The sequence below is a fragment of the Myripristis murdjan genome, chromosome 16 (assembly GCF_902150065.1).
Source record: "Myripristis murdjan chromosome 16, fMyrMur1.1, whole genome shotgun sequence".
NCBI lineage: Eukaryota > Metazoa > Chordata > Actinopteri > Holocentriformes > Holocentridae > Myripristis > Myripristis murdjan.
In genome coordinates, this window is record NC_043995.1 from 15,964,204 (window position 1) to 15,991,821 (window position 27,618).

General features: G+C 41.3%; 3 protein-coding genes across 5 annotated transcripts in view; 1 reads left to right on the forward strand and 2 right to left on the reverse strand.

The window, feature by feature from the left end:
* si:dkeyp-84f3.5 (zinc finger protein 184) lies at nucleotides 1-14,312 on the reverse strand. Its single transcript, XM_030073373.1, has 2 exons — nucleotides 14,158-14,312; nucleotides 1-2,813 (listed from the first exon to the last, which is right to left on the reverse strand). The coding sequence occupies exon 2, from the start codon at nucleotides 2,628-2,630 to the stop codon at nucleotides 690-692; it is 1,941 nt and encodes a 646-aa protein (XP_029929233.1). The 5' UTR covers nucleotides 2,631-2,813; nucleotides 14,158-14,312; the 3' UTR covers nucleotides 1-689.
* LOC115374475 (trypsin-3-like) overlaps nucleotides 13,286-27,618 on the forward strand; it is a 26,007-nt gene continuing 11,674 nt past the window's right edge. Inside the window, exons 1-2 of one of the 2 annotated variants that reach the window (XM_030073430.1) lie at nucleotides 13,286-13,434; nucleotides 15,190-15,240. In XM_030073430.1, the coding sequence (XP_029929290.1) occupies nucleotides 15,192-15,240 (49 nt within the window). In that variant the 5' untranslated portion in view covers nucleotides 13,286-13,434; nucleotides 15,190-15,191. Of the gene's footprint in view, nucleotides 13,435-15,135; nucleotides 15,241-27,618 lie in introns of those variants that run through there. The other variant, XM_030073429.1, reaches the window with a different exon arrangement.
* The window catches only part of fpr1 (formyl peptide receptor 1), a 12,228-nt gene continuing 405 nt past the window's right edge, over nucleotides 15,796-27,618 (reverse strand). The window contains exons 2-3 of one of the 2 annotated variants that reach the window (XM_030073418.1): nucleotides 26,890-27,032; nucleotides 15,796-16,840 (exon numbers count right to left, since the gene is read on the reverse strand). In XM_030073418.1, coding sequence (XP_029929278.1) covers nucleotides 15,845-16,840; nucleotides 26,890-27,021 — 1,128 coding nt within the window. In that variant the 5' untranslated portion in view covers nucleotides 27,022-27,032 and the 3' untranslated portion in view covers nucleotides 15,796-15,844. Of the gene's footprint in view, nucleotides 16,841-25,216; nucleotides 27,033-27,618 lie in introns of those variants that run through there. The other variant, XM_030073417.1, reaches the window with a different exon arrangement.

Sequence of the window (27,618 nt, forward strand, 5' to 3'; positions counted from 1 at the left end):
TTATTTTGTACAACTTTAATTACACAATTATGAATCCACTCCATGACCATGTTGTTTCATTCAAGAATTATATTCTTGTATGCATGAACATAATTTCACATCACATTGAACTGGCAAAAATCTGCAAGTGTATGATACATGACAGCAAAATAGTGTGAAAAAAAGTGTAAAGCAAGGTACTCATTTTTAACCTAAACATGATAGATTTAAAATTAACTACTTGATTAGCTGGTAGAAGAATACTTGGTTTAAATATTTCCTCAGTTTCACAAAAATCAGACTAGTATGTCAAGGTTGTGTGTGTGTGTGTCTCTCTCACTCACTCACTCACTCTCACTCTCTCTCTCTCTCTCTCACACACACACACACACACACTTCTTTTATCTGTAGACTACCTCAGAAGTAAATGGTATGTGCCTAATACTTACTTTTTGGTCATCATTTTATTTATGGCAAACCAGTGAGTTGTCAGCAGTTGTACCAAAAGCCACCCACAAATACATTAGCACGTCCTCCTCCTTATGCCAATCAAAGTATATATAAAAAACAACTTGTAGAGTCATTTTATTTTCATGTGTGCAGTTATTTGTCATGATTTGCAATGGACTAGCAAAGCCCAAAGGCTTGATTCTTGGCAATTACATAGTTAGTGGGTGAAGAATGAAAACACGTCAGGTTCAACATACAAGTTACCCAGACTTCTCTGAGCCATGAGAAGTCTGGTGCTGAAGAAATGTCTCTAGGCATGAGAATGTCTCAGTGCACTCAGTGCATTCATAGAGAACCTCAGTGGAGGCGCCTTTTTCATCCCGAGTTTGATCCATATAGTCATCTTCTATATCATCCGCATTGCCCTTACCTAGAACAGGATCCTGACTGGCACCAGTGGTGTGAGATAATTGTCCAACATCTGCTTCTCTTGAGCTTGGATGATTTTTTAGGTGAAGGTCCAATGAAGAGGAATTCCTGAAGAGAGCTGGACATTTGGGGCACTTGTGTGTCTCACTAGGCTCCTTTTTGTGGTAGCGCAAATGCCTCTGGTAGACACACAACAGCCCAAACTTCTTCCCACATTCCTGACACTTGTAGTTTACCCTAGCTTTAGCAGCTGTTTTTTCAGGTTGTTCCTCGTTCTCATGCTCATGCTCTTCTTCTACTGGTGTTTGTTCATTGTCTAAAGAAGTCTTGTCTTTCCCTTCCTTGTAAGAGTTTAGGGCAGAACCAAGTTGGGGGGATGTATGCAATGCCATGTGCTTCAACCCTGGCTTCTTTTCTAATTCAAGCTTGTGATACATAGCTATATGCCTTCTCACATCACAGCGCTGAGGAAAATGTCTACCACAAAACACACAGGTGTGCATAGTACCCTTGTGGTATCTCATGTGCCGAGATAAACTACTAGAATGATTAAATACACGATGACAGTGTTTGCAAGGATGCAGTTTCGCATTGGGATTACCCCTCCTTCCACGTCTGCCTTTATTTCCCACTCTTCGCTTCAATGCTTTTTGTGATTCTTGATTCAACTGGTCTATTTCTTCCTGAGTCTGATGTGTGAGATGGTGCTCCTTCAGGGCTGTCAATTTCTGGAAACGGTCCCCACATAAACCACATCTATATGGTGTAAAAGATGAATCAGTATCAACTGCATTGCTTGTATCTTTAAGGGCTTTACTCTCTACATTCATCACTTCAGTAGATGCGCCATTACTGTGAGGCTTTTCATGTTGTGGAGCTTCTGGTGTCTTAGATTTCATTTCAATTTCTGGTGCCGGTGTTGCACCGGGTTCCTTTCCCTTGCAATGGTAAAGTGAGTGGGTCTGAAAATCTGACAGCCAGAAAAAATTTAACTTACATTTCTTACAAGGATATGTTTTCTCAACCCTTCTCTCCTGATAATTCTCAGACTTGCCCAGGGGTTTAACCTTGGTGGAGAGGTGATATTCTTTTTGATGAGAATTCAGTGCATCCACTTTGAGGAATCGCTTTCCACAATGTCCACAGCAGTAAAACCGTTCATGTGCATGGTCTTGTAGGTGCTTCTTGAAGTCCTCTCTGCCTTCAAAGATTTTGCAGCACAATGTGCACTTGTAACCTCGCTCTGTGTTTCGGTACTGTTGGTGACGATGTAAACTCAGCTGATTGTTAAATGATCGACTACAAATTTCACAACGGTAATGGCCCTGACGAGATTTGTCCAAGTTTAGGCTTGCCTCTGTTGGCCTTGACCTTAACACATCTCGATAAATAGAGGAATGTGGCAGAACAGTTGGAGACACTGATTTGGTGGGGGGTGGGAAATGTGTTGGCAGGACACCAGGAGATACCGGTTTGACAGAGGCATTAAGTGACTGGGCAAAGCCATTTATTACAGTCAAAGTACCATTTTCCTGTAGCACATATTCTCGAGGGACTTCAAATCCATTGGATGAGCCATCTAAGGAAAATGACTCCAAAGGTCCATGAATGGCCATATGGGTCAAGACATTAGGGTACTGGCTGAAACCATCACCACACTCAGTGCAGATGAAGGCACTTGACTCTGCACCAAGCTGTTTTGATGCCCCACTATCCTGGGAGTTGTGTTTATCCATGATCAAATTATGATACTGTCCTTGTACTGATGGCATTAATCTTCAGTCAGTGAAAAGGGGTGGTAATCAATCCAGGCATTCACAAAGTTGTTTCCACATGGGATTCAGTATGACAGTCCTGTCAACCAATTGTCTGTCTTTGAGTTGTTAAAAAATAAAAAAAAAATATTTCCAATCTTCGTTCAGCTCTCTGCCGTTGTTTTCTTGATATATCAAGACCTGAGGGTGGGGATAAAAAAGAAAAACAAAATCATCAACTCATCACAGTCTAAATACGTAGTTTTTACAAAAATAATATTTTAAGAATGATATGCATTAACTGTGCAGTGCAGTTATTTCAAATAATCTAAGGCTGAGAGGGAGCAACAGCATAAGGTCAGTCAAGTCACGAATGCCCTCCACATTTACACTGACTAACATTCTGGAAAACTAAGAACACATCCATGTTGGTATTTGGGTCCAGCTTCAATTACCAGTTGTATAAACTAGTAATGATATGCATTAACTGTGACTGAGTGAAAAGACTGTTCAGTTTTACCAGTTATGTCATTATTTGTGCACACAGGAATAATTTAAAATGTCACTTCAATATTTCAGGTCATACAAGTTCAGATCTTATCTAATAGTAAACCTACTCCAACACATATATTTTCAGATCTGTAGGAAATACTGTCTGATTTATTAGGCATCGGTAGATGACCAAAGTAAAAAAAAGTGTTTTATGACATGTCAACACAGAAATCAGCCAAAACAAGCCCTCGCATAGTGGGGCTTGGTACACAAATTCATTCATACCGAGTACCTATTGACATTTGATCAATTGGTGCCAAATTTCAGTACCTTGAGAGTGGGTTGTGTTGTGAATTCAAATAAATACTGATAAGATTTCTTATGAGCCTTTCTAAACATCCCTCCTTTACTGCTTGTTGCAAATTTGCATCTGGGTGAGAGTAAAGAGAGAAAAAGAGAGAGCATGACTACTACCCCACAATGCTCATCACCTCTGGGCTGGCTCACACAGTTCAAACCTCTGGTTGAAAGGTGTCCCTGGTGATGAATATGCTACAACAAACACCCCGGAGAGAGGGGTGAGTGTCTCTGAGGCTACTCACATTACTCTGTTTGTACCGTGCCCAAGCACGTTTGACCCCAAAATCCAGATTATTTGACTAGTGTGATCGCTCCATTCCGTGCTTGAACACAGTACACTTCCCCCGCTCTAGCACGGTTGGAGGGGGTGTGCTCCAGTACGGTATGGGCGTTTATGCACGAGCACATGCACGGTCACGCACGCAGCGTGCAAACGTGGATACGGCATGAATCATGACCGTCCCTCCCTGTTTCCTCCTGCCTCTGCAAAACCGTTTTGTGCGCACAGCACAATAACCGGCGAATTGTCGCATTGCGCAATCAACAATCAACCATGTTGTCTGTGTCGTCTTTTAGTTAAAAGGAAGACATGATGAATGTATTTGAACTATACTGATTTATGATGATGTCGGGCCATGCGTGTTATCGTATTTCAATGTGATGATGTGCATACCGGGGGCAATCGCGCTCCAGCGCGTTTGGGCTTTAGGTAATGCGAGTGCAGGCCAGCACGGGACTGGTGAGGGGGGCATTTTTGCTTTAATACGATACGGAGCAAATGGCCCTAATGTGAGTAGGTGCCCTGTCACATTTCTTTGTTTGGCCCTCCTCAGGATGTGAATGAGGATGAAAGCACAGACACATTGGCTATGTTTACATACACACCATATTCCGATTCGGGTCAATATTCCAGTTAAGGTAATTTTCCGAAAAAGGTGTTTATGTGCGCTGCAGCAACTGGAATATTCCCGTGTTTCGGTGTATTCCACTCTCTTACATAATGTGACACTCAGCTGTGGGGGACAGCAGTAGGTGTATAGGCGTCTTGTCTGCCGGAAATACAGAAGAAGAAGTAGTAGAAGAAGAAGCTCTCGCTATTTCTGTGTTTTCTCCCATCGATACTCCATGATATTTATGTCTTTCATTAGCTGAAGGCAGACTGCAGTCTCCTCCTCACTCCAAAAATGCTGGCTCTTGCTGCTTTTTGCCATGCTGTTCACCATGTCGTTCTCCCCGCTTGCAGTAACAACACCAACAAAGACACCCCAAGAGAATCAAGCGTGCGCAGACGTAACTGTATATTCCGGTACGGGGCATCTTCCGATTAAGGTGTTTACATGGCACAATATTCTGGTTGGAACAAGCAAACGCCAGGGGTCTTATTCGGAATTTTCTCCAACTAGAATATGACCTTAATCGGGTTTGGTGCGTGTTTACATGACTTGTGTGAAACCGGAAGATTGTGGATATTTCAAATAATACAGGGATATGGTGTGCATGTAAACGCGCTCAATGAGAACAAATCCCAAGTCGTTCCTTTTGGCCCCCAGGACTCCATTACATTAAACTGATCACCAACAGCTTAGGTCCACTGTCCACCGACCTTGAGTGCTATGCTAAGAACCTTGGCGTGATCTTTTATCCTACCATTAAATTTAACAAGGCAGTAGCAAAATCCAGTTCCTTACAGCTTCAGACTTCAGTCGTCCTTGTCCCGCCTGCAACTGGTCCAAAATACCATGGCCAGGCTTCTGACTGGTTCCAAGAAGAGGGACCATATGAGTCCTATTGTAGCCTCCCTTCACTGGCTCGCAATACCCTTTCGGACTGGTTTTAAGGTCTTTCTGTTTATGTTTTAAGCCCTGAATGGACTGAATCAACTAAACTGATGGCTCAGCCCTTTCCATGTCACCCCCCCTTGGGCCAAACTCCCTTTTACAAAGGGTTGGGCAGCGGAGAGAGTCACGGAGGGTTATCACAGCTTGCTGGCTACCTCTCTACAGCTAGTTGGGGACTATATGAGTGGGATAGGTTGGAGGTTGTAGAGACAGGTGTTGGAGGGGAGAGGGAGGCAGGGAGGGGGTTTATTTTGGGTGGTGTGTTACAACAAAATGTAATTAAATAAAAAAAAATGTTGGAAATAAATAATGCTCAAACTGAGAAGTTAAGGCTTAGTTTTTATAACTGAAATTACATTGTGTGTTATTACAGACAGGCAAAAGTGCCAATAGATCTTGGGTACCATTAGGTATCAATGTGAATGGTAGTGGACAATATATCTATCTCCTGATTCAATACTGTCATAATACTTGGGTGTGGATTTGATATGTATTGCAATTCTTAAGTTTTGCGATTCGATATTATTATCTATTGCACTTTTAGTCCCTTTGCCGGCAACCTCGCATGACATGCTTGGTGCCAACAAATTCCTTGGGTCATCTAGTTTCATATGATACCAATATTTTTTACTTCAATCGATTCAGTAATAAAAACATGTATTTAAAATTCATTAAAAAGGAAACTGCGATATTTAAGTGACTCGATTTTCCCCGTGCTGATAACAAGCACATGCCATGTTTCTCACACTTCCTCTTCTAATAATACCATACCGTGCAACCAGGATTACTTTTGTTAGGCAAAAAAGCACAAGCCAACTTATTTTGTATTAGCAAAGATTAACCGACTAGCCTAACTGGTGGGATGCATTTGTCAATTTAATACCAAATTTTACATAAAGCCTCATGTGTCCGCAAGATCTAAACAACTCACCCATGGAATTATGTCTGTTGTTAGAAGTAACCAACAGAGGTCCACTGGAATAGACTTACTTTATGCACTCTAATGTGGATATTGCAAGAATATTTATAGCAAGATAAAACATGGAAAATGTGAAGCATTATGCATGAATTCACTAATTCCCAGAAATGACTTAAACTGAATCAAATTGTTGAGCTGTAAATATTTACTTTTCCCTTGTCTATGGCAACAGACCACGCATCAGTGTGATGCTGATACCTTGGACTTGCACAAATTCAGGGAAACAGGGCTTCAGACTAAATATCTTCACTGCTGGGACAAATCGCTTGTGTTTGGCCGCATCAGCAGAACACAATTATTAGGCTATCTGGTGGAAAACACATTTATAGAGCATGTTATATGTTATACACTGAGTCCAAGCACTAAAGAGGTTGCCTGTATCAGGGCCCTGTATTTGTTCCTCTCACTGTCATTTGTGCTTGACCAGATAGAATAGGGCTTCGACTGCTGAAGGAGCATAGCCACACCATTCTGGGAGATGGACAACTTAGGAGACACTGCATCCACCAATTCTCCTCCCCATTTCTGGGAAATAGAACTGACATTCAGGCTAGAAGAGCCAGAAACTTTCACATCCCAAGGACATGCAACACAAATACAGTATGTCACAGAATTTGTCCCTCATATTGGAATACATCACTCTAATGATACAATGTGACTTGATTCAAGCTGACCTCTAACAGTGAGTTGCTTCAAGCTGACCTCTAACAGTGACTCGCCTCCCAATAAACAGAGGAAAACCGGTCTCGAGCTCCGACCCTATTCCAAATCATGTTTGGGCTGTGAACACTTTTCCCGTCTCCTGTCCCCTTCTAATACACAACTGGCTTAAAGAGCCTCAGCTCTGTGATAGACTATATTGATGATTCTGATCACGCTCTAGTTTATGTAGCTCAAAGGACTAGCCAACTGAGGAAGAATAAAAAAGCACAGACTGGCAAGACACAAAACAACAAGTAGTGGCACACAGCACACTTAACTAGTCTACATAGCTTTGGCCACTTTGGCCACTTGGCAAAACCACCAAAAAAACCTGTTGGTTGTGTATGTTAGGTTAATTCTCCTATCAGTGCACTTCACCAGGGCACTGGCTATGAATTGGAATTAGTCCCTGGGTGCTGCACGGTGGCTGCCCACTGCCCCCACTAGTTAGGATGGTTAAATGCAGGAGATGAATTTCCCCACAGGGATCAACAACTTAAGAAAACTCCAAGCAAAGACGAGTCCATACTTTGCCGAATGTTTACAGAAAACAAGGACAGAACCCACGTAGATGGCCAGGTAGGACAGCTACTTCAGATGGCACAAAACTGGAGAGACCCAGCAGCCAGACATTTCTCTGTTCTCTGTTCACAAGTAGCTGAGACGTCAATAAAATGAGCCGGCCAGTCCACCATAAGTGAACCTGGTTACATTAGGCTCACTCGTTGTGGCTCACCCCCTTCACTTGGAGCAAGAAACACAGGAAAATGGCTTGGGTCTTGAGGAGTTTTAAGATTTACAGGTAGGCAACTATGTGCCGCTCATTAACTCACCTTCAAGCAGAGAGGAAGAACTGATCAGCGAAATTACCTGGTGTGGTTTTTGGTTGTAATGAAACCTCCAAGCCCCTCCATGGCACATAGTTGCCAACTCTGGCCTAAACTGTAAACACATTGCTCTGCTACATGCACAGCTATAATGCTGACCACATACTCGCTGCTCTGGCCGCCAGCCTCACTGTCTCTGCCCCTCTGTTTCTTGACTGCAATCTCTGTCAGCTATGCATTAAGCTATGCCATAAAAGAGCTATGCTACTTCTATCCTGCAAAAAAAAAAAAAAAAAAAAAAAAAAGGCAATAGATGCAGCCAAGCCTAAGCCCAAGCCTCAGATGGTCAACGTAATGGTCCAAGAGACCAGGGCAGCACCCCTACCCAACTGCCAAGTAGAGGCTTTACAGGAGTCTTGAAAGGGGAACAGACATAAAGCCATAAATATACCCAACCATGACCCAGAGTGATGCAGCAATCTAACAGGGCAGCCCTTCCCTAGGGTTCTCACACCAGACAAAAATAAATACTATCTAAGGTAAGATAGAACACAAAACTGATGATCATGAGCTTGGCTGGGCTAGAGCTGGTCACAAGACAGAATTAGCCCCTGCATTTGCAGAACAGTTTGTGCTAGACACATGGTCCTGCCTGTCAGGTCTTTAACATGGCAGAATCTCATAGTGGTGACAATTAAGATTGCTGGGGACAGAGTCCGGAAAGGACAGTGCTGGCTGTTGTAATTGTGATGGGGAGCATAAAACTGTGGACAGATGTTGACTGATACTGGGAATTTAGGATGTGGCTAGAATGTGCTAAAATCTCTCTGGCCAGTCTCAGCATGCTGTAGTTCAAAAGACTTATGAAACGTCTGCTCTGCTACAGTCCAACAAAACACACATTGTTTCCAATTTGGCTGTGATATGTGGACAAACATGCAAGAGCAAGCAGTTCTTCGCATTAATGCTTTGTTTAAAGGAATACTCCAACATTTTGGGAAAAATGCCCTTTTAACGACTTATTCAGACAAGAGACAAGATGTTCAATACCGTTTTCACCTCTCTACATCCCGCGGGTCAGTTCCTATGGGCAGCACTTCATGTTAGCTTAAAGAGTCATTAGCCTAGCTCTGTCAAAGTGAAAAATAAATCTTACAAGAACTCTGAAGCTGTTTGATTTACATAGTGTATCATGTGCATTTGAAATACACAACTTAGGATTTTTTTTGAAAGAACTAAAACATGTATTTCAAATGCACATAATACATTGTGTAAATAAGACAGCTTCAGAGTTGCCGTGAGGTAAAGTATTCCTTTAAACTTTGCAGAACTAGTTCCTCACTAACTACATCAAAAAAGTTGCTACCATGGAAACTGTTGAGCACTAGGTTGTTTGCAACCACATCACGTCTCCCATGATCCTTCCCAAAAGTGCCACCTGTGACATCAATAGATGTCAGTCAGAAGTAACAGAGATACGATGGAACAAATCAGATTATTCTTCTCAGGAAATTAATGATTTGCTGGCTGTTGACTCTGTGGACACAGAAAACTGCTGCAAGATCACAAAACAGATACCAAAGTATGGAGGCCTACAACTTTTTCACATGTGGCTGGGTGCATGATTTGGGAACCAAAGCCCTTGAGCTCAAAATTCATCTGGTTTTCGATGTATTGAGTTTGAGACACTTTTTCGCTGGTGTAGCTACATAGCTTCACTGTAATCCAATACTATAGCAGGTCACCGACTGTGTATTGTTTGTTTGACATACTGCACATCCGATTTGCTGTTATTTTACAGGTCAATCATTTTCAGAGGGTAGAAAGTGGAAATGTTTCACACATACCTTTCACAAAGAGGTTGCTACATGCACGAGACAGCCTCAAACTCTTCTCCTCCAAGAGAGAGAAAAAAAAGACATTTGAAAGTGATGTCTTGTGAGGGCATTTTGTAATCTTCTGGCATTCGCCCCCTTTGTCATGATGTTCATTGGGTACATCATAGAGACTGGCTTTTCTCTCATTTTAGTAGGTTTAACAGACCACGCAAACGTAGACTGACACGTTTCAAAAATCCAACTGTGCTCATTTGTTTGTGTGTACAGAGACTCTGATGGACTTGTGGACTGTTTCGGCCATCAATACGGTTTGAATATGCCTTGAGTTTGACATCTGATCTATGTCTGTCTGCAACTACTGAAACTGGGACAACCCTGGGACCCTCCATCATGTTCCTTGGTCATTCTCTGGCCTGAGGTAAACCCAAAGATGACACAGTCAACCAGCGCTTTACTCATCCCTTTCCCCACACACATGCACATGCAAATTTGTGCTAAGGAATGCAAAACAAAAAAACGACCCTTTAGTTTCCACAACATCTAAATATCAATTTATTAAGCCATCTTTATAAGGCAGAGCAGCATCCACAACCACCAAAAGACAAAGTGAACTGAACAAAGAATACCCTAGTCCATATAGTGTAAGTACAGTCAAAACGTGAATGCCATATATTCAGATTAAATATACATGTTGCACTGAAGGAGAGGATGAGGATGAAGAGTGCCATGGTATTGGCCTGTTTTATTTTGGACAAGCAGGTGCCAACTGGCTAAAAAAAATTTCATAGGATGGTGATGGAATATTTTACATTTTGATTTGGGACATCATTCCATCACCATCGTAGGAAACGAAACTCATTGTTGGTAGTTAGCTCAGCCAAGGAGGGGGGAGGCAAATTTGAATGTTGTGTTTACAAACCACAACAGACAAATCTTACTCATTCCGCTTGTAACAATTAAACAAAAGCCTAAATTAACAAAAATAAATATGCTATCACCAGTGTGTAGAACACACACCTGCACTGGCACAGAGGTAGTAGGCGCCTGCCACCATATTTCATCCCACCAAGGAAAGAGCAGCTTACCTCAGGAAGGCTACAGCGCCACCCTGTGGATCGAGCTGGATCCGCAAGATGCAAGTGAAGGAAATGAGGGGAATTAAGGAGGGAAATCACCTGGCAAATTTCAAGCAGTAGTATTTCACCAGTCAAGTTGATGGTTACACAGAGTAGGTCACATCCCTACTAGCTAACTAGAGTGGCTCGACTCTTGTAGCTAGACCTAATGGGCCAAATATATGAAAATGTGAAGCACTGTCCCACTGGATTCTTAAGATGTCATATTTTTCGGTGTGAATCCGAAATGCAAAACCGTCAATATGAAGATCGCTGGAGGTGTCGATCTTCACCTACTACATAGCCAGATGTCCCATAGGAATTCCTCTCATGTGTCAAAACTGTGATTCCCACATTACTATAAAAAAAAAAAAAAAAAAAAAAAAGGAACTTGAATGATCCCAACTCCATCTATCCAAACACTGCCACCACACACCAGGAAGAGATTACGTAACATCACACACAGTTCAAGAGTTTGGCATCATGTTCGTCAAAATAATAATTTTGTACCAGTTCTCAAAGCACACAAATGATTTTCAAGTATTGAAAAGGGCATTTCGTTTACTAAGATGCACAGAAATGACAACACAGTAATTCAGGGGATTGTTTTTGTTTGCGAAATGGTGAACAGATGCTGTGGTTTGCTCAGTAGTATCCAGCTGCAGTCCCAGAGAAACCACTGGCGTGAAAAAAAGCCCCTTACATGATGAAAGTAGGAACAACGGGAAAAAATAAAATGAAATAAAGCAAAAATGATGGGAACGTGCACGTCTATCTCGCTACTTAGCATGTGTTTTTCGCAAAGTACAGATATTTGTTCAAGTTCACTGGTGTTTTTTTTCCCCCTACCAATCTACCAATCCACACTCTGGTGCTGTACGTGGCAGTATGCCGGTTTGCCAACCGCTTACAAAGAAGAAAAGGAAGGAGAAGGTGGCTGATGTTAATTTAAACATTTTCACAAAACCCTTAAGGCTGAATCATGCTTCTGCGTAAGAAGAGCGTACGGGGGTTGTGCAAAGCACGCATTTCCTACGCAGCGCGTGTGTGTCCAACATACCGCTGTGAAACACACTGAACAATTCTCCGCCCGCCAACGTAGACCCTGTGACATATGGTCGCTGCTCTTCTGTACGTCTTTGTAATGGCGAGAGGACGAGTCGTATAGGTGCGGCTACTTGTGCACCTTCTCGGCCAGGCGTTCTTCCGCGAGATCCAGCATTCTCCAAAGTTTTCAAACACAACCGATGAGTCGAGACACAACAGTTGTTTTAAAAATGGCGCTGCCGGCCGGCACAACAACAGGATGTGATGCCAGTTGCAACGAAATGCCAGAAATGATGTACTTCGGCGGACCAATCGCAGCTCTTGTGGGGCTGCGTAGGGTCCGTGTAGTTACAATTTTTGGGAGGCGCGCGGCAAGGCTCTGCGGCGGTCGCACAACCCCCGAATTATGCTTCTGCTGAATTAAGCAGAAGCATAATTCAGCCTTTAGTCAACTTCTTCTGAAAAATATCGAGCCAAGTTAAACAGCGATAGGCTAGCTAGCTAACAAACACTGTCCCCCTCTCCTCGACGCTCCTTCTTTCGTCCCATTCCCTGTATTAGCCTGTCCCTACTCAACAAAGTAAGAAAGAAATAAAGATTTTTATTGTAATTTCACAACAGATTTTAAGAACTGACTTATAGGCTTGTATGTATCTTGGTATGTGTGTGTGTGATGTTAGAGGTTATGTATACGAACAACCTGTATATTCCGTTAGACTTACCCTGCGTTCCAATACTCATACTACCATACTATCTAGTAGGGGAAAAATAGAATTAGTTTGTCCTAATACATAGTATGTCAGATGCAGTATTCCAAGAGTACCCGGATGTTCTACTACATCCGGTCAGATTTCGCAGCAGTGTGCATTTCAGCATGCTGCTCCATAGATATCTATAATAAAGGCTAGATGTCTTTCGGCGGAGTCTGTAACGTCATCACCGGGCGGCCATCTTACCACAGGCAAGCTCTCTGGCAGAATCTATGGTAACAGACGGAAGGTGAGCGATCTGCACAAACATAAATACTCTTATCTCGCTGAAATCTTGACGGATTTACAAACGGTTTGGTTTCTTACAAACGTTATTAACGTGGCTACAATTCTGAATGTTTGACCAGAAGTGTAACATAATTATTAATCAAGTGCAGTATTATAACTACACCTCTGACGTTTATAAAAAACCACACCGTTTGAAAATCGGTAGAAAATTGAGCAAGTTATGGTTGTTAAAAAGTACATGCACCACTACCACACAACGTTATGGGTGAGCGAGCTGACTGTGTGCGACTCCATTGGCCGGCAGCGGCCACGAGACATCTAGCCTTTATTATAGATATCTATGTGCTGCTCTAGCCATTCTGACCCACAATCCTTTGCGCAGCGGACGTTACGTCGCACTGATTGAGTTGCGTGTACAAGCCACGCCAACATACGGAAAACAACAAGACACATTTATCGCACAAAACTTGGTCAGTGACAGCAGAAGCGACAGAAAGACAGAAGATAAGAAATATGACAGACGACAGCGCAGTAGGAAACAGCACTGGCATTTAGACAACAACATTCAAATGTGGCGCTACGGACGGCGGCGGAAGTGAGCAAGAGAGTCGGACTTCAGGGATGATGTATGTAGTGTGTCCCAATAGTATGCATACGCATGCATATTGCATACTACACTTCACATACTTTGTAAGGGCAGCTGCAGTACATACTAAAAATAAAAAGTAGAAGTATGTGATTTGGAACGCAGGGTTAGTCTTTTCCGTGATGCCGGGGCTCCTCCCGGGCCGCAGCCGGATGCTACTCGCGTTGCTAGCTAGCTAACACCGCCCGAGAGACGGAATTGATCTGGTGTATCAGTGATAAAATGACCATTCCCCAAAGAAAAGCAGCATATAAACTAACGTTAACAATTCCCCGAAACGGGCAGTATCGTGTAAAAAAATAACTTAGGACAGTAGTTCCCCAAAGAATGTAGGGCTGTAGCGTTACCACCAGGTGGCGCCTAACATACTTCTTCAATAGTATTTTTTTTTTTTTTTTTACTGTACTGCAGCCAGCTGGGCAGCTAGGTTAGCTTGCTCTGTAAGCTAACGCTAGCCAAACAAACTTGAGGCAAAACAACGCAGTCCCACCGTAATCTTAGCTATTCACAACAGCTGTAAATAACAATAAACAACAACAAGGCACAGTGCCGTGATTAATGGCAGGTCAACAAGGCGGTCTTGACCCATACCGTGGCCAGAGCTAACTCGGCTAGCTGCTACAAAGAAAGCGCTGTGATTTTATCCAAAGCGTCCTCTTGCTACGTGCCAACCAGTTTGCTTCAGCAGCTAGATATAACTTACCAGGATTCGTGGTGCTTTCCGGGATCCCACAGGTTTTATGCACAGCAGCCTGACATTGTGGCTGTCTCGTCGACTGAGCTTACCGCACACCGCTGCGGGCTAGAGCCGAGCCCCGCAAGATGGGGGTGTGGGCTGGGGAGGGACAACTTTTTTTTCTCTAGGACGGAGAAGTCTTTTTTCCCCCCCGCATTTTGTGTAATCATTGTGGCTTATTTGTTAAGGTTATAGTTAGGGTTTGGTGAAAGCTAGGGTTAATAGCAGGGTTTAGCATAAGTTGGTATGGCTAACATTGAAGTAAGGCTGTAGAGAATAAATATAACTCAATTAGTTTACACCTTCGCTATCCTAGGAAAAAATGATTTGGGGGTGGCGTCTCCCCCGCCAACTCCTCCTCTTTTTTCTTCTTCTATACTGTTCCGGCAGCTGTTATCCTTAATGTTACAGTACTGACATCTTCAGGCGTTATCCATCTCCTACATTACAGTTGTCTGTTTTCCTGTGATCATGTTATATTCCCCTTATTAATCCCGTTCTCCTACAAAATTCATCCATCCATGTGGTGCCTTGTCTTTAAGCTATAAGCTGCATAAGCTGTTGCCATCTCCCGTCTCCTGCCGCATATCTTCTGCACGTCAAAATTACATGTAGTACCACTGTCTAAGGTTATTGGTATTGCTCTTCTTAATTTGGTCATGATTACCTGTTCTTTCCTGTTTCTTCCTGTGCTTGGTGTACCATCCAGTCTGGTTTTATTTGAATAAAGATGTCTACCTTCTACCTCCTGATGTGGGTGGGGGTGGGTGCATGGGGCTATGGCTCAGACTATACAAATTTAAAATCAGAAAAAAATCTGATAGAGATAACACAGGTCATAGATACACTCATGAACACCTGGATTATTACACAATGATTTATTCTATTATTGCAAAACTCAGGTGCTTTAACCTTTTTTTCTGTTTGGGGGATCAAACTGTCACCTGATGGTGATGATAATGATGGCCTGGCTGACATCCTGTGGTGGAAATGGTCCAGAGATGAACAAAACTGCCCTCTGCTGGTGTGGAAGTAGCCCCAAGGTCAGAGGTGATTCGTGTGTATTTGTTTATCTCTCTCTCTCTCTCTCTCTCTCTCTCTCTCTCTCTCTGTGTGTGTGTGTGTGTGTGTGTGTGTGTGCGTGCGTGCTTGCTTGCTTGCTTGCTTGCTTGCGCGCGTGCATGTGTGCGTGTGTGCATGTGAGTGTGAGTGTGAGAGAGCGGGAGAGAATGAGCGATCGGGCTGCAGTCTTTTCTGCCATGAGGTCATGATTATATGACATGCATTATGAATCCAAACACATTAAAGTCCAATGTTTATTTTAATAATAGCAATAATAGCAATGGAATAAAAATGGCAAAGTGCAACAACAGGAACAATATCAACAGCAACAATTATAACGTCATCATCATGAGGTCCATATATTCTCAAACTTGGGAATAAAAATGCGTAAATTTATAAAAATCATTAGAATTATTGTTGACTTGAATAACTGTAAATTCCTATTATGTCAACATACATGATACATACTGGATGTGTATACACTTGGTTGAAATATATTTAATCAATGTTTGAATTTCAGACAATATGCAAAACAGCGGGATCTGAAAAATACTTGCTATTTACAATCGTTGGTGTCAATCTCAAAGCACCTCTATACCTCAGCATCGGAAAAGGACTTCTCTTTGCTGCGAGTGATGAACCCTGAGTGTGTCTGGGTGTTGGAGTGAGATACCTCCTCCTGGAAGGCATTCTCCAGCACGTTCAGGATGGATTTGCGAACCTTATCTTTGAAATCCTGGCCCATGAACACGTACAGCAGGGGGTTCAGGCAGCTGTTGAGAAAGGCCAGGCTGGTAGCTATCGGAAGCCCAATGGTGGCGATATTTGATGATGTTCCACTGACCATGTGATTCACCATCTCAATCACAGACAGGATGTGGTAGGGGGCCCAGCACAGGAAAAAAGCAGTGATAACAGCAGCAATGATTTTGAAAGGGCGACTTGACTGGCTGGCCAGGGAACGGTTCCTCCTCAGGCGATGGATTATCACAGCATAACAGGAGACAATGATGGTGAACGGGACCACAAATCCTAGAAGGAAACGGGTAATGATCATGGCCCGATGCCGAAACTGTCCCAGCTCAACCACGGCCAGGTTTTCATAGTCATCGGAGAATGCAAAGTTGTAGAAACAGATGGTAACATCCTTATTTTGAGGTGATGGCCCAGTGTCCCTGAAGATGAAGTAGGGAGTGCTGAGAACCAGAGCCAGAACCCAGACACCCAGACTCACACAAGATGCCTTGCGTTCACTTCGGTGGTTCTGGGCCCAGACTGGCCACACCACAGACACACATCTGTCCACGCTGATCACCACCAGAATGTAGACGCTGGCAAACATGTTCAGAAAGCTCACGGTGCTGTTCAGTTTGCATATGTATTTGCCAAAAGGCCAGTGGAAGTCCATGGCCGTAGATGTCACACTCAGAGGCAGGAACGCTGTGAAGAGGAAGTCAGCCACAGCCAGGTTGAGGAACCAAACTGTGTTGACTGTTTTCTTCATTTTGAAGCCGGTCACCCAGATGACCACTCCATTTCCCAACACCCCGAACACAAAGGCTAGGGAGTAAACGATGAGAGACATGATGTTCGGTGACGGTTTGGCATACTTGTCCATGTCCTCATCCAGATCTTCACCCAGAGAGCTGTTTTCACTCGACAGCGTTGTGCTGATGTCATAGAAAGGAGTAGTGGTCATATTAACCATCATTGTCTTGAGACCTGGAACGATATGATACAGAAATGTTTACTTTGTTTCTCATCATGCATTTTCTCTTTTGTAATAAGGTCTACCTGATATTTTATTATCATCTCAAAAAGTGAGTAATGCTATTTAATTTTTAATGAGGCTAGAGTAAGTTGTTTTACACAATATTACGTATTATATTAGTATTACTTTTAACTAAATACCAAAAGTGTGATAGCATGTTCTTACACACAGGCAACACGTTTTTGATAACATACAGTACAGGCCAAAAGTTTGGACACACCTTCTCATTCAATGCGTTTTCTTTATTTTCATGACTATTTACATTGTAGATTCTCACTGAAGGAATCAAAACTATGAATGAACACATGTGGAGTTATGTACTTAACAAAAAAAGGTGAAATAACTGAAAACATGTTTTATATTCTACTTTCTTCAAAATAGCCACCCTTTGCTCTGATTACTGCTTTGCACACTCTTGGCATTCTCTCGATGAGCTTCAAGAGGTAGTCTCCTGAAATGGTTTTCACTTCACAGGTGTGCCTTATCAGGGTTAATTAGTGGAATTTCTTGCTTTATCAGTGGGGTTGGGACCATCAGTTGTGTTGTGCAGAAGTCAGGTTACTACACAGCCGACAGCCCTATTGGACAACTGTTAAAATTCATATTATGGCAAGAACCAATCAGCTAACTAAAGAAAAACGAGTGGCCATCATTACTTTAAGAAATGAAGGTCAGTCAGTCCGGAAAATTGCAAAACCTTTAAATGTGTCCCCAAGTGGAGTCGCAAAAACCATCAAGCGCTACAACGAAACTGGCACACATGAGGACCGACCCAGGAAAGGAAGACCAAGAGTCACCTCTGCTTCTGAGGACAAGTTCATCCGAGTCACCAGCCTCAGAAATCGCAAGTTAACAGCAGCTCAGATCAGAGACCAGATAAATGCCACACAGAGTTCTAGCAGCAGACCCATCTCTAGAACAACTGTTAAGAGGAGACTGCGCCAATCAGGCCTTCATGGTCAAATAGCTGCTAGGAAACCACTGCTAAGGAGAGGCAACAAGCAGAAGAGATTTGTTTGGGCCAAGAAACACAAGGAATGGACATTAGACCAGTGGAAATCTGTGCTTTGGTCTGATGAGTCCAAATTTGAGATCTTTGGTTCCAACCGCCGTGTCTTCCTGAACCCAATCGAGATGGTTTGGGGTGAGCTGGACCGCAGAGTGAAGGCAAAGGGGCCAACAAGTGCTAAACACCTCTGGGAACTCCTTCAAGACTGTTGGAAAACCATTTCAGGTGACAACCTCTTGAAGCTCATCGAGAGAATGCCAAGAGTGTGCAAAGCAGTAATCAGAGCAAAGGGTGGCTATTTTGAAGAAACTAGAATATAAAACATGTTTTCAGTTATTTCCCCTTTTTTTGTTAAGTACATAACTCCACATGTGTTCATTCATAGTTTTGATTCCTTCAGTTAGAATCTACAATGTAAACAGTCATGAAAATAAAGAAAACGCATTGAATGAGAAGGTGTGTCCAAACTTTTGGCCTGTACTGTAGATTGACATGATATTTTATTATCTTCTCCAAAAGTGAATAATGCTTTTTAAGGCTAGAGTGAGTTGTTTTTTTTGAAATTTTAAAGTTACTTTTAATTAAATACCATAAAAAAGTGTATTAACATGTTCTTACACACAGGCAAAATGTTTTTGATAACATAGCTTGGCATGTTCACAAGCCTGATAGCTTATTTCACACTGATAATGCATTCATAAGGAGTAATTTGAATTTAAATAAAACAGAAACAGAATAGTTTATTAAAATCACATTTTAAGACTATGTTTTCTTATGTGTAAACTTTAAATATAAGGATGAAGTGGTTCAGGTAGTTTATCCCTCACTTACATTCTTACATCCTTTTTTGCTGTTTGTTTTGTTTTGTGTTGCTTGGATTCATCACTGTCTATACAGAATGCATTTTCATAAATACGAATAACAAAAGTACCTTTCTCAGAAGTTTCCAGTCTGCTGAAAAGATGTTCATAGGCAGTCCAATTCAAACTCCTCAGTGAAGGCTGTGGGGCTCAGATGCCTCTGAAATATATGACATTGCTGCTCACATTGGGGCGGGACCACAACAACTGTTTTTTGAGGAGGTTCTAGCCTCTTTATGCTTCTGTTGCATAAATATTACAGAAAAAAATAATCAGTAATAACCAAAACAACTTTCTTGATTTTGGCCAGTCTCAGTTGGAGTGACATGTCTGTTAGCCATTCACTTTATTTATTGATTGATTTATTGATGTTTTTACTTATTTATTACTAGCTACACCACCACATTAACCATGCTTGCTTTTCTCAGATACTTATCTCAGAATTTGGAGAAGCACAACTAGTGTTGAAACATCAGCATTCTTAGAATAAAGTGATGCTAAATTTACAGTGAATTCAGGATGTAATCAGACCCCCTTCACTTTTTTCCACTTATGTTGTCACCTGATGTTACAATCGTTTAAATTCATTTACTCAATTCAATTCAATTTAAATTGAATTTAAATTGATTTTTTTTTTTTTTTTCAAATTCAATTTATTAAAAGGCAAAACAGAAATATCACACTGACATAAATATTCAGACCCTTTGCAAAAACACTTGAAATTTAGTTCAGGTGCCTCCCACTTTTCTTGATTGTTGCTGAGATGTTTCTACACCTTGTTTAGAGTCCACTTGTGGTCAATAAAATTTATTAGACATGATTTGGAAAGGCACACACCTCTCTATACAAGGCCTCTCAGCTGACAATGCATATCAGAGGAAAAAACAAGCCATGAGGTCAAAGGAACTACCTGCAGAGGTGCAAGGTACAGATCTGGGGAAGGCTACAAAAAAAAAAAAAAAAAAAAAAAATCTGTTGCACTGAAGGTTCCCAAGAGCACAGTGGCCTCCATAATTCTCCAATGGAAGAAGTTTGGTACAACCCGAATGTTTTCAAGAGCTGGTCCCCCGGCCAAACTGAGCAATTGTTGGAGAAGGGCCTTAGTAAGAAAGGTTACCACGAACCCGATGGTCACTCTGACTGAGCTTCAGAGATCCTGTGTAGAGACGGGACAAAGTTTCAGAGGGATAACCATCACTGCAGCCCTCCAACAATCTTGGCTTTATGGCAGAGTGGCTAGATGGAAGCCTCTCCTCAGTGCAAAACACATGAAAGCTGCTTGGAGTTTGCAAAAAAGCACCCGAGGGACTCTCAGACTCTGAGAAACAAGATTCTCTCTCTGATCTGATGAAACCAAGATTAAACTGTTTGGCCTCAATTCCAAGCGTTATGTCTGGAAGACACCAGGCACCGCCCATCACCTGCCCAATACCATCTCAACAGTGAAGCATGGTGGTGGCAGCATCATGCTGTGGGGTGTGTGTGTGTGTGTGTGTGTGTGTGTGTGTGTGTGTGTGTGTGTGTGTGTGTGTGTGTGGGGTGGGGTGGGGTGGGAGGGCCAGCAGCAGGAACTAGGAGACTGGTCAGGGTTGAGGGAAAGCTGAATGGAGCAAAGTACAGAGATATCCTCAATGAAAACCTATTCCACAATGTTCACAATGTTCAGGACCTCAGACTGGGCCAAAGGTTCACCTTCCAACATGACAATGACCCCAAGCACACAGCCAAGACAACACAGGAGTGGCTTAGGGACAACTCTGTGAATGTCCTAGAGTGGCCCAGCCAGAAACTTGAACCTCATCTCTGGAGAGACCTGAAAATGTCTATCCCCCCACCGTCCCATCCGACCTGACCGAGCTTGAGAGGACTGGCAAAGAAAAGAAGAATGGCAAAAATCCCCCAATTCAGGTGTGCAAAGCTTGTTGCGTCATACCCAAAAAGACTCAAGGCTGTAATTGCTACCAAAGGTGCTTCACCTAAGAACTGAGTACAGGGTCTGAATACTTGTCAGTGTGATATTTCAGTTTTTTCTTTTCAATAAATTTTCAAAAAAATTCTAAAATTGTATTTCATGTTATCATTATGGGGTACTGAGTGTAGATTAATGAGAGAAAAAAAAAATGAATTTAAATGATTGTAGCATCTGGCTACAACATAACAAAAGTGGAAAAAAAGTGAGGAGGGTCTGAATACTTTCTGAATGTACTGTATATTGAGTAGCCTGTCTACAGCTCTACAGCACATTACAAGACCTAAGTCCCAGCATCTGTCAGTAATATATCTGTCAATAATATTAGCATTATCATTAGTCGCACTTGTTGCATTGCTATTAAGCTAGATAGATAGATAGATAGATAGATAGATAGATAGATTGGGAATGTTTTGTGTTACAGGAGCAGCTGGTACAGACATTGCACAAAATATACCAATCAATACTATGAGAGAAATATAAATAAACAAATAACAAAATAAAGTGGATCAATAGAAAGACTATAAGACAAACGACAAACCATTGCAGAATATAAAAAAAATAATATAAAATATACAAAAGTATAGCTATAGAATATCTATAGAACTCTCACCTTTGAACCATTGCATAGAATAATGCAATTGTTATTATAACGAAAAACATTTCTGAAAAACATTTCTGAAAAATATCTATAGAACAGAATATGTATACATCGAACAGATGTATACCCAATGTATTATTAATATATTATTAATGTATTATTAATAATATGATTAAAAGCATGGAAATTGTAGTTGTTTTGCTGAAACTAAAGCAATGAGACAGCAATGCGTTATCAATAATCACAATCCCCTGTAAGTGGAAAGTTTTTGACATTTCACAAGTCTTCCTTTACTGCTCTCAGTTCACATCCTCTCTCCTTTCTGCAGTCCTTTGCATCTGACCCCTCAGTGAAAGTTTGGAACTTCCACTGGTTGTGAAATGACTAAACCTCTTCCTATAGGTATGAGGGAAATCCCACTGCTCCCATTGAAATTGCTGATGGTTATTATCTGCTCAGCCTTTCCTCTCTCTGCTCTGCTTGGTGCACTTTGCTGTTCTGCAGCCCTACAAGCACAATAGTCCAGTAATTTTAGGCCAAAATTGGGGTCAACCTAGGACAAATTGCAAGAGAAGCAAACTCAACTGATTTTGTATCCTCAGTTTGTCCTGAGTGAGGGAAAAAAAGTCCCAAGAAATCCCATTGGTGGAAAGTTTTGAAAATCACCTATTTATGACCATATATTACCAAAAAACACTGTTTTTAACACACAGGGGAAAGGGTTCAAAATTTATTTTCAGATATCACTATAAAAATTCACAAGGTGATTACACACACAAAGACAAGAAAAAAAAGTCAATTACAAGTTCTTTGAATTATTCTGTTTACACATGCATATCACACATTATCTGATTTGATATGGGCTAATAAGGAATATAAGGAATAAATGCCAGAAGAGACATTTAAACAATGAATTAAAAGGTTGCTATATATATAGTAACCTTTTAATTCACTGTTTAAATATCTGTTCTGGCATTTATTCCTTATATTCCTTATTAGCGCATATCAAATCAGATAATGTGTGATATGCAGGTGTAAACAGAATAATTCAAAGAACTTGTAATTGGCTTTTTTTCTTGTCTTTGTGTGTGTAATCAACTTATAAATTTTTATAGTGATATCTGAAAGTAAAATTTTGAACCCTTTCCCCTGTGTGTTAAAAACAGTGTTTTTTGGTAATATATGGTCATAAATAGGTGATTTTCAAAACTTTCCACTAATGGGATTTCTTGGGACTTTTTTTCCCTCACTCAGGACAAACTGAGGATACAAAATCAGTTGAGTTTGCTTCTCTTGCAATTTGTCCTAGGTTTTTTCATAAAATGACTGGACTACAAGTTCAATCCTAGTCTCATTTCAGATCAGGAGGAAGAGTAAATCCTGATAAAACCCATGACTAGTGTTAGTATTAGTGTTAGAATTAGTTGTATTAGCATTACTGGTTGTAGTAGTCGTAACCGTAGCACAGTATACGTTGTTTGAAACATTGTACAGTGAAAAATACATCAGAGTTCCTCAGAATGTTATCATTTTCAAACATTTGCATCACATTTTCCTTCATACGTAAATGTTTTGATGTTGCGCAGACGTCCTTATCTCTGTCACCCTCTGTCACCCTTCTGACTGTTCCTGCCAACCTCTTTGGCAATCTTATTTATCAGATCTACTCTTAACTTCTCAGCCTTCATTGCAAAATAACTGGGCTGCTATTTCATCTCTTGAAAGATTCTTTGCATAGCTGAAGAAAATCTTGATAAAAAATAGTGCAAGTGCAAGTCTCTTTCCAAAACATTCTACTCTTAACGTCTTAGCCTTCATTGCAAAACAACTGGGCTGCTGTATCTGTATTTTTAGATGCTGCTGTTTGTTGCTATGTGACACGGTGACTCAGTGGTTAGTAATGTTGCCTCACCATAAGAATCTCTGATCTGGTCATTTGTGTGTGGAATTTGCATGTTCTGTTTGAGTTTATGTGTGTGATTCGTCCCACAGCCCAAAGACATACCAGTTGCCTGGAATGTGCGTAAGTGGGCAACTGTGCATCAGAGATTAACTAAAAAAGGCAAAATTAGTCTACTTTGTTACAGAAGTGTATAAGTGTATGATTTTTGTATGATTTTTCACACTGAACAAAATCTGATATACAGGGCCCTTCTTACAACGGGTGCAAAGCGGCACCAAGAGTGACTCGAGTGTCTTCACTAATTTCCACTTGTCATTTCCATTTGTCATTTTCTCATCCACTGCCCATGCTGTGTAACCAGCAAGGTTCAGTTCGAAGTGATAAAATATTAGTAAATTCAAAGGGCCACTTCAAAGCTAAGCTTAAAAACTTTGTGATAGTACTGATATATCCCTTATAATCATTTTTGGTGTCAAGGACAGACCACAGACCCATATTTGATAAGATGTAGTCTTAGGGATCCCCATCTGATAAGATTTACTTATTTCATAAGTGTCTATACTGTAGATTGGCAGAACAGTGAAGAATCATTTTTATGCATTCTTTCATTGGGCTCATTTCTAGTCAATGAAATAACAGTGGAAGTAAAATATTCCTCATGTTTCTGGGGACTCCTTGGAACCCCCTCAACAATCCCTGAGGGTCCCCAGACCCCAGGTTGAGTTCTGCAGCTCCGGCAACATAAATGTCACACAATTTCAACTATTACAGGTATCATCATCTAGTCAACATGAAAATTTTAACCAAATTTCATGGCAATGCAAAGGTTTTTTTTCTGAGACATTAATGTGCAGTTTTGACAACTTGGCCTGTTGGTGGTGCTAGAGACAAGCACATGGTTGCCAAAAGTGCCAGGCTTCATCCTCCAGGAAACACGAATGTTGTTACCAAAATTCGTGGTGACCCACCAAATAGATCTGGAGATATGCTCCTCTGGACCTCACTGCTGACCGACCAACAGACAGACCAACTGACACACTGACATATGGGCAGTGAAAAAACACACATTTCACAAGATTCAAGTTCTTAACAAGTCCTTGAAATTAAAATTGTTTTCTAAACTCGTAGGTGTCTTTTCCTTTACAACCACGTTTTAAATGTGTGGTTGTGTAACTTATGTTCTCTGTTTATGTTTAGGATCCTTAACTTATTAAGTCAAATCATTCATTGCAGAGCTTTGCTTTAAAATCCAAACATTTTCTCATTATTGGAACTGTTCATCTGTTCATCTAACAATGGATATATAGCATCTTGTCCCTTCACTTCTTCTCCTCAGTTGATTGCATGTTTGTAACCTCAACATAGAGCTGTCATTTGAATTGAATTGAAACCTTTATTTATTCTCGGGAGACAGTTGACGGTTTCCCTCTTTTACACTGCCGCCGAGATTACACAAATAAGATATACATCATTTCCCTATAGTGCATGCATAGTTCCTGTTGGTTTATTAGTTTCTGCATGCCCACACACTGTTCAGTACTAACACCCCAGCTGCAGAGTGACTGACTCTAGAGAGGAAATAATGGAGAGATGAGAAACAGTGCCCTCAGCTGGTGATGAAAGAAAATGGAAGTAGACCCAGTGTCAGGATACTTGGCAGTTATGGTGAAGTTACAGTATGTTAGCAAGTGGCACTATGATCAGGCGAAAATGGGAGATGGATTATGAATGGATACACATTCAGTTCCAATTCTTATTTTAATAACAACAATAATGATAACGATTGTAACAATAACAACAACAGCAACATCAACAGCAACATCAACAGTAACTATATCAAAAGCAACAACAATAAAGAAACAATAAAAATAATCATAATCATAATAATAATGTTATGTATTTGTAAATGTGTATATGTATAGAACACCAACTACAGAAACAGGCTCATATCACATGAACACAACCAGAGTCATACATGGAGTTTGGCAAGTGCACTTCTCAGTGGCTTGATCATGTGGGAAGGTTCGGTAATAGAGGAATATAATGGGATTAGTATTTTTCTTTTTACAGTTACAATCATTAAAAGTGAAGTTTATTATTTAGCTTCATTATTCTACCGAATCTGGAGACAAGGTGGTCCAAAAGTTATGTGATAACACACTACAGGCACCAATCCATTTTTAAATGTAAGTAAATATCAGAATGGATAGATATCTTCAAGGAAGATGAGAGATCATGTGTAACATATCGACTATATTAAACTTAGCTTACTAACATTGTATTCTGCCAGGCATTACATATTCATACACTTAACGTAAAATATGTTTTCTGAACACCTCACCCTTGAAAATTTCAGAACAATATTGTTTTCAGAAGTCATATGCTAGTATATTGTTTTGAATATATTTAATCGATCTTTCAGTTGCAAAGAATGTGTAGAAAATATATAGCCTTAAGGGTTTAAAACGTTGAGGTAATTAGCGCTATTTACAATCGTTGGTGTCAATCTCAAAGCACCTCTATACCTCAGCATCGGAAAAGGACTTCTCTTTGCTGCGAGTGGTGAACCCTGAGTTTGTGTAGGTGTTGGATCGAGACACCTCCTCCTGGAAGGCACTCTCCAGCACCTTCAGGATGGATTTACGAACTTTATCCTTGAAATCTTGGCCCATGAACACGTACAGCAGGGGGTTCAGGCAGCTGTTGAGAAAGGCCAGGCTGGTAGCTATAGGAATCCCAATGGTGGTGACATGGTCTAATGTTTCACTGAACTCAGCCGCCATGTGATTCACCATCTCAATCAGAGCCATGATGTGGTAGGGAGCCCAGCACAGGAAAAAAGCAGTGATAACAGCAGCAATGATTTTGAAGGGGCGACTTGACTGGCTGGCCAGGGAACGGTTCCTCCTCAGGCGATGGATTATCACAGCATAACAGGAGACAATGATCGTGAACGGGACCACAAATCCTAGAAGGAAACGGGTAATGATCATGGCCCGATGCCGAAACTGTCGCAGCTCAACCACGGCCGGTGTTTCATAGTCATCGGAGAATGCAAAGTTATTGAAGCAGTTGATAATGTCCTCATCATGAAATGATGCCCCAGTGTCTCTGAAGATGAAGTAGGGAGTGCTGAGAACCAGAGCCAGGACCCAAACACCCAGACTCACAAAAGACGCCTTGCGTACACTTCGGTGGTTCTGGGCCCAGACTGGCCACACCACAGACACACATCTGTCCACGCTGATGACCACCAGAATGTAGACACTGGCAAACATGTTCAGAAAGCTCACGGTGCTGTTCAGTTTGCACATGAATTTGCCAAAAGGCCAGTGGAAGTCCATGGCCGTGTATGTCACACTCAGAGGCAGGAATGCTGTGAAGAGGAAGTCAGCCACAGCCAGGTTGAGGAACCAAACTGTGTTGACTGTTTTCTTCATTTTGAACCCGGTCACCCAGATGACCACTCCATTTCCCAACACCCCGAGCACAAAAGCAAGGCAGTAAACGATGAGAGACATGATGTTCAGGGACTGTCTGACTTCAGCATACTCATCCTTGTAGTCCTCATACAAATCCTCACCCAGGGAGCTGTTTTCACTCGACAGCGTTGCATTGATGTCATAGAAAGGAGTAGTGGTCATAATAACCATCATTGTCTTGAGACCTGGAACGGCAACATGAAATATAAACATTTGATTTCCTTCATAATGATACATTTTCCATCTTGTAATAAGATCTGGCTGCTATTTCATTATCATCTCCTAGAGGTCAGTCACACTCCTTTATAATTTAAATGAAGCTCAAGACAAACATTTTTTTAAAAATATTTAAACTATTTTCAATTAAACACTATATCAGATTGTTCTGATTATTTGAAACGACTTGTTAGGGCTTCACCCATGTCACTTTCTTCAAAGGTCTTTGAAAGAAATCAGTTCCCTACAGTCTCGGTATGTAACAGCCTTGAAGCTTGACAGCCTATTTCACAACAGGGGAGACATTCATGAGGCGCTGTTCTATCGCTCATATTGTCTTGTAGTCTAACAGAAAGTTACGGCAAATTTGACGATCACGTTTTATGACTACAGAGCATTTTCTCATTAACTTGAAATTTTTGAGAAAGGCAGGTTAAATGAAAAGATGAGTAAACCCTCATGACCTCAAACTTCTGAACGTCAGAGATGCAGCAAATGAAATAAAGTTATGTTTTCACCCCTAAAACCTTTTTCTCCCCCCCTGTCGACAGACTA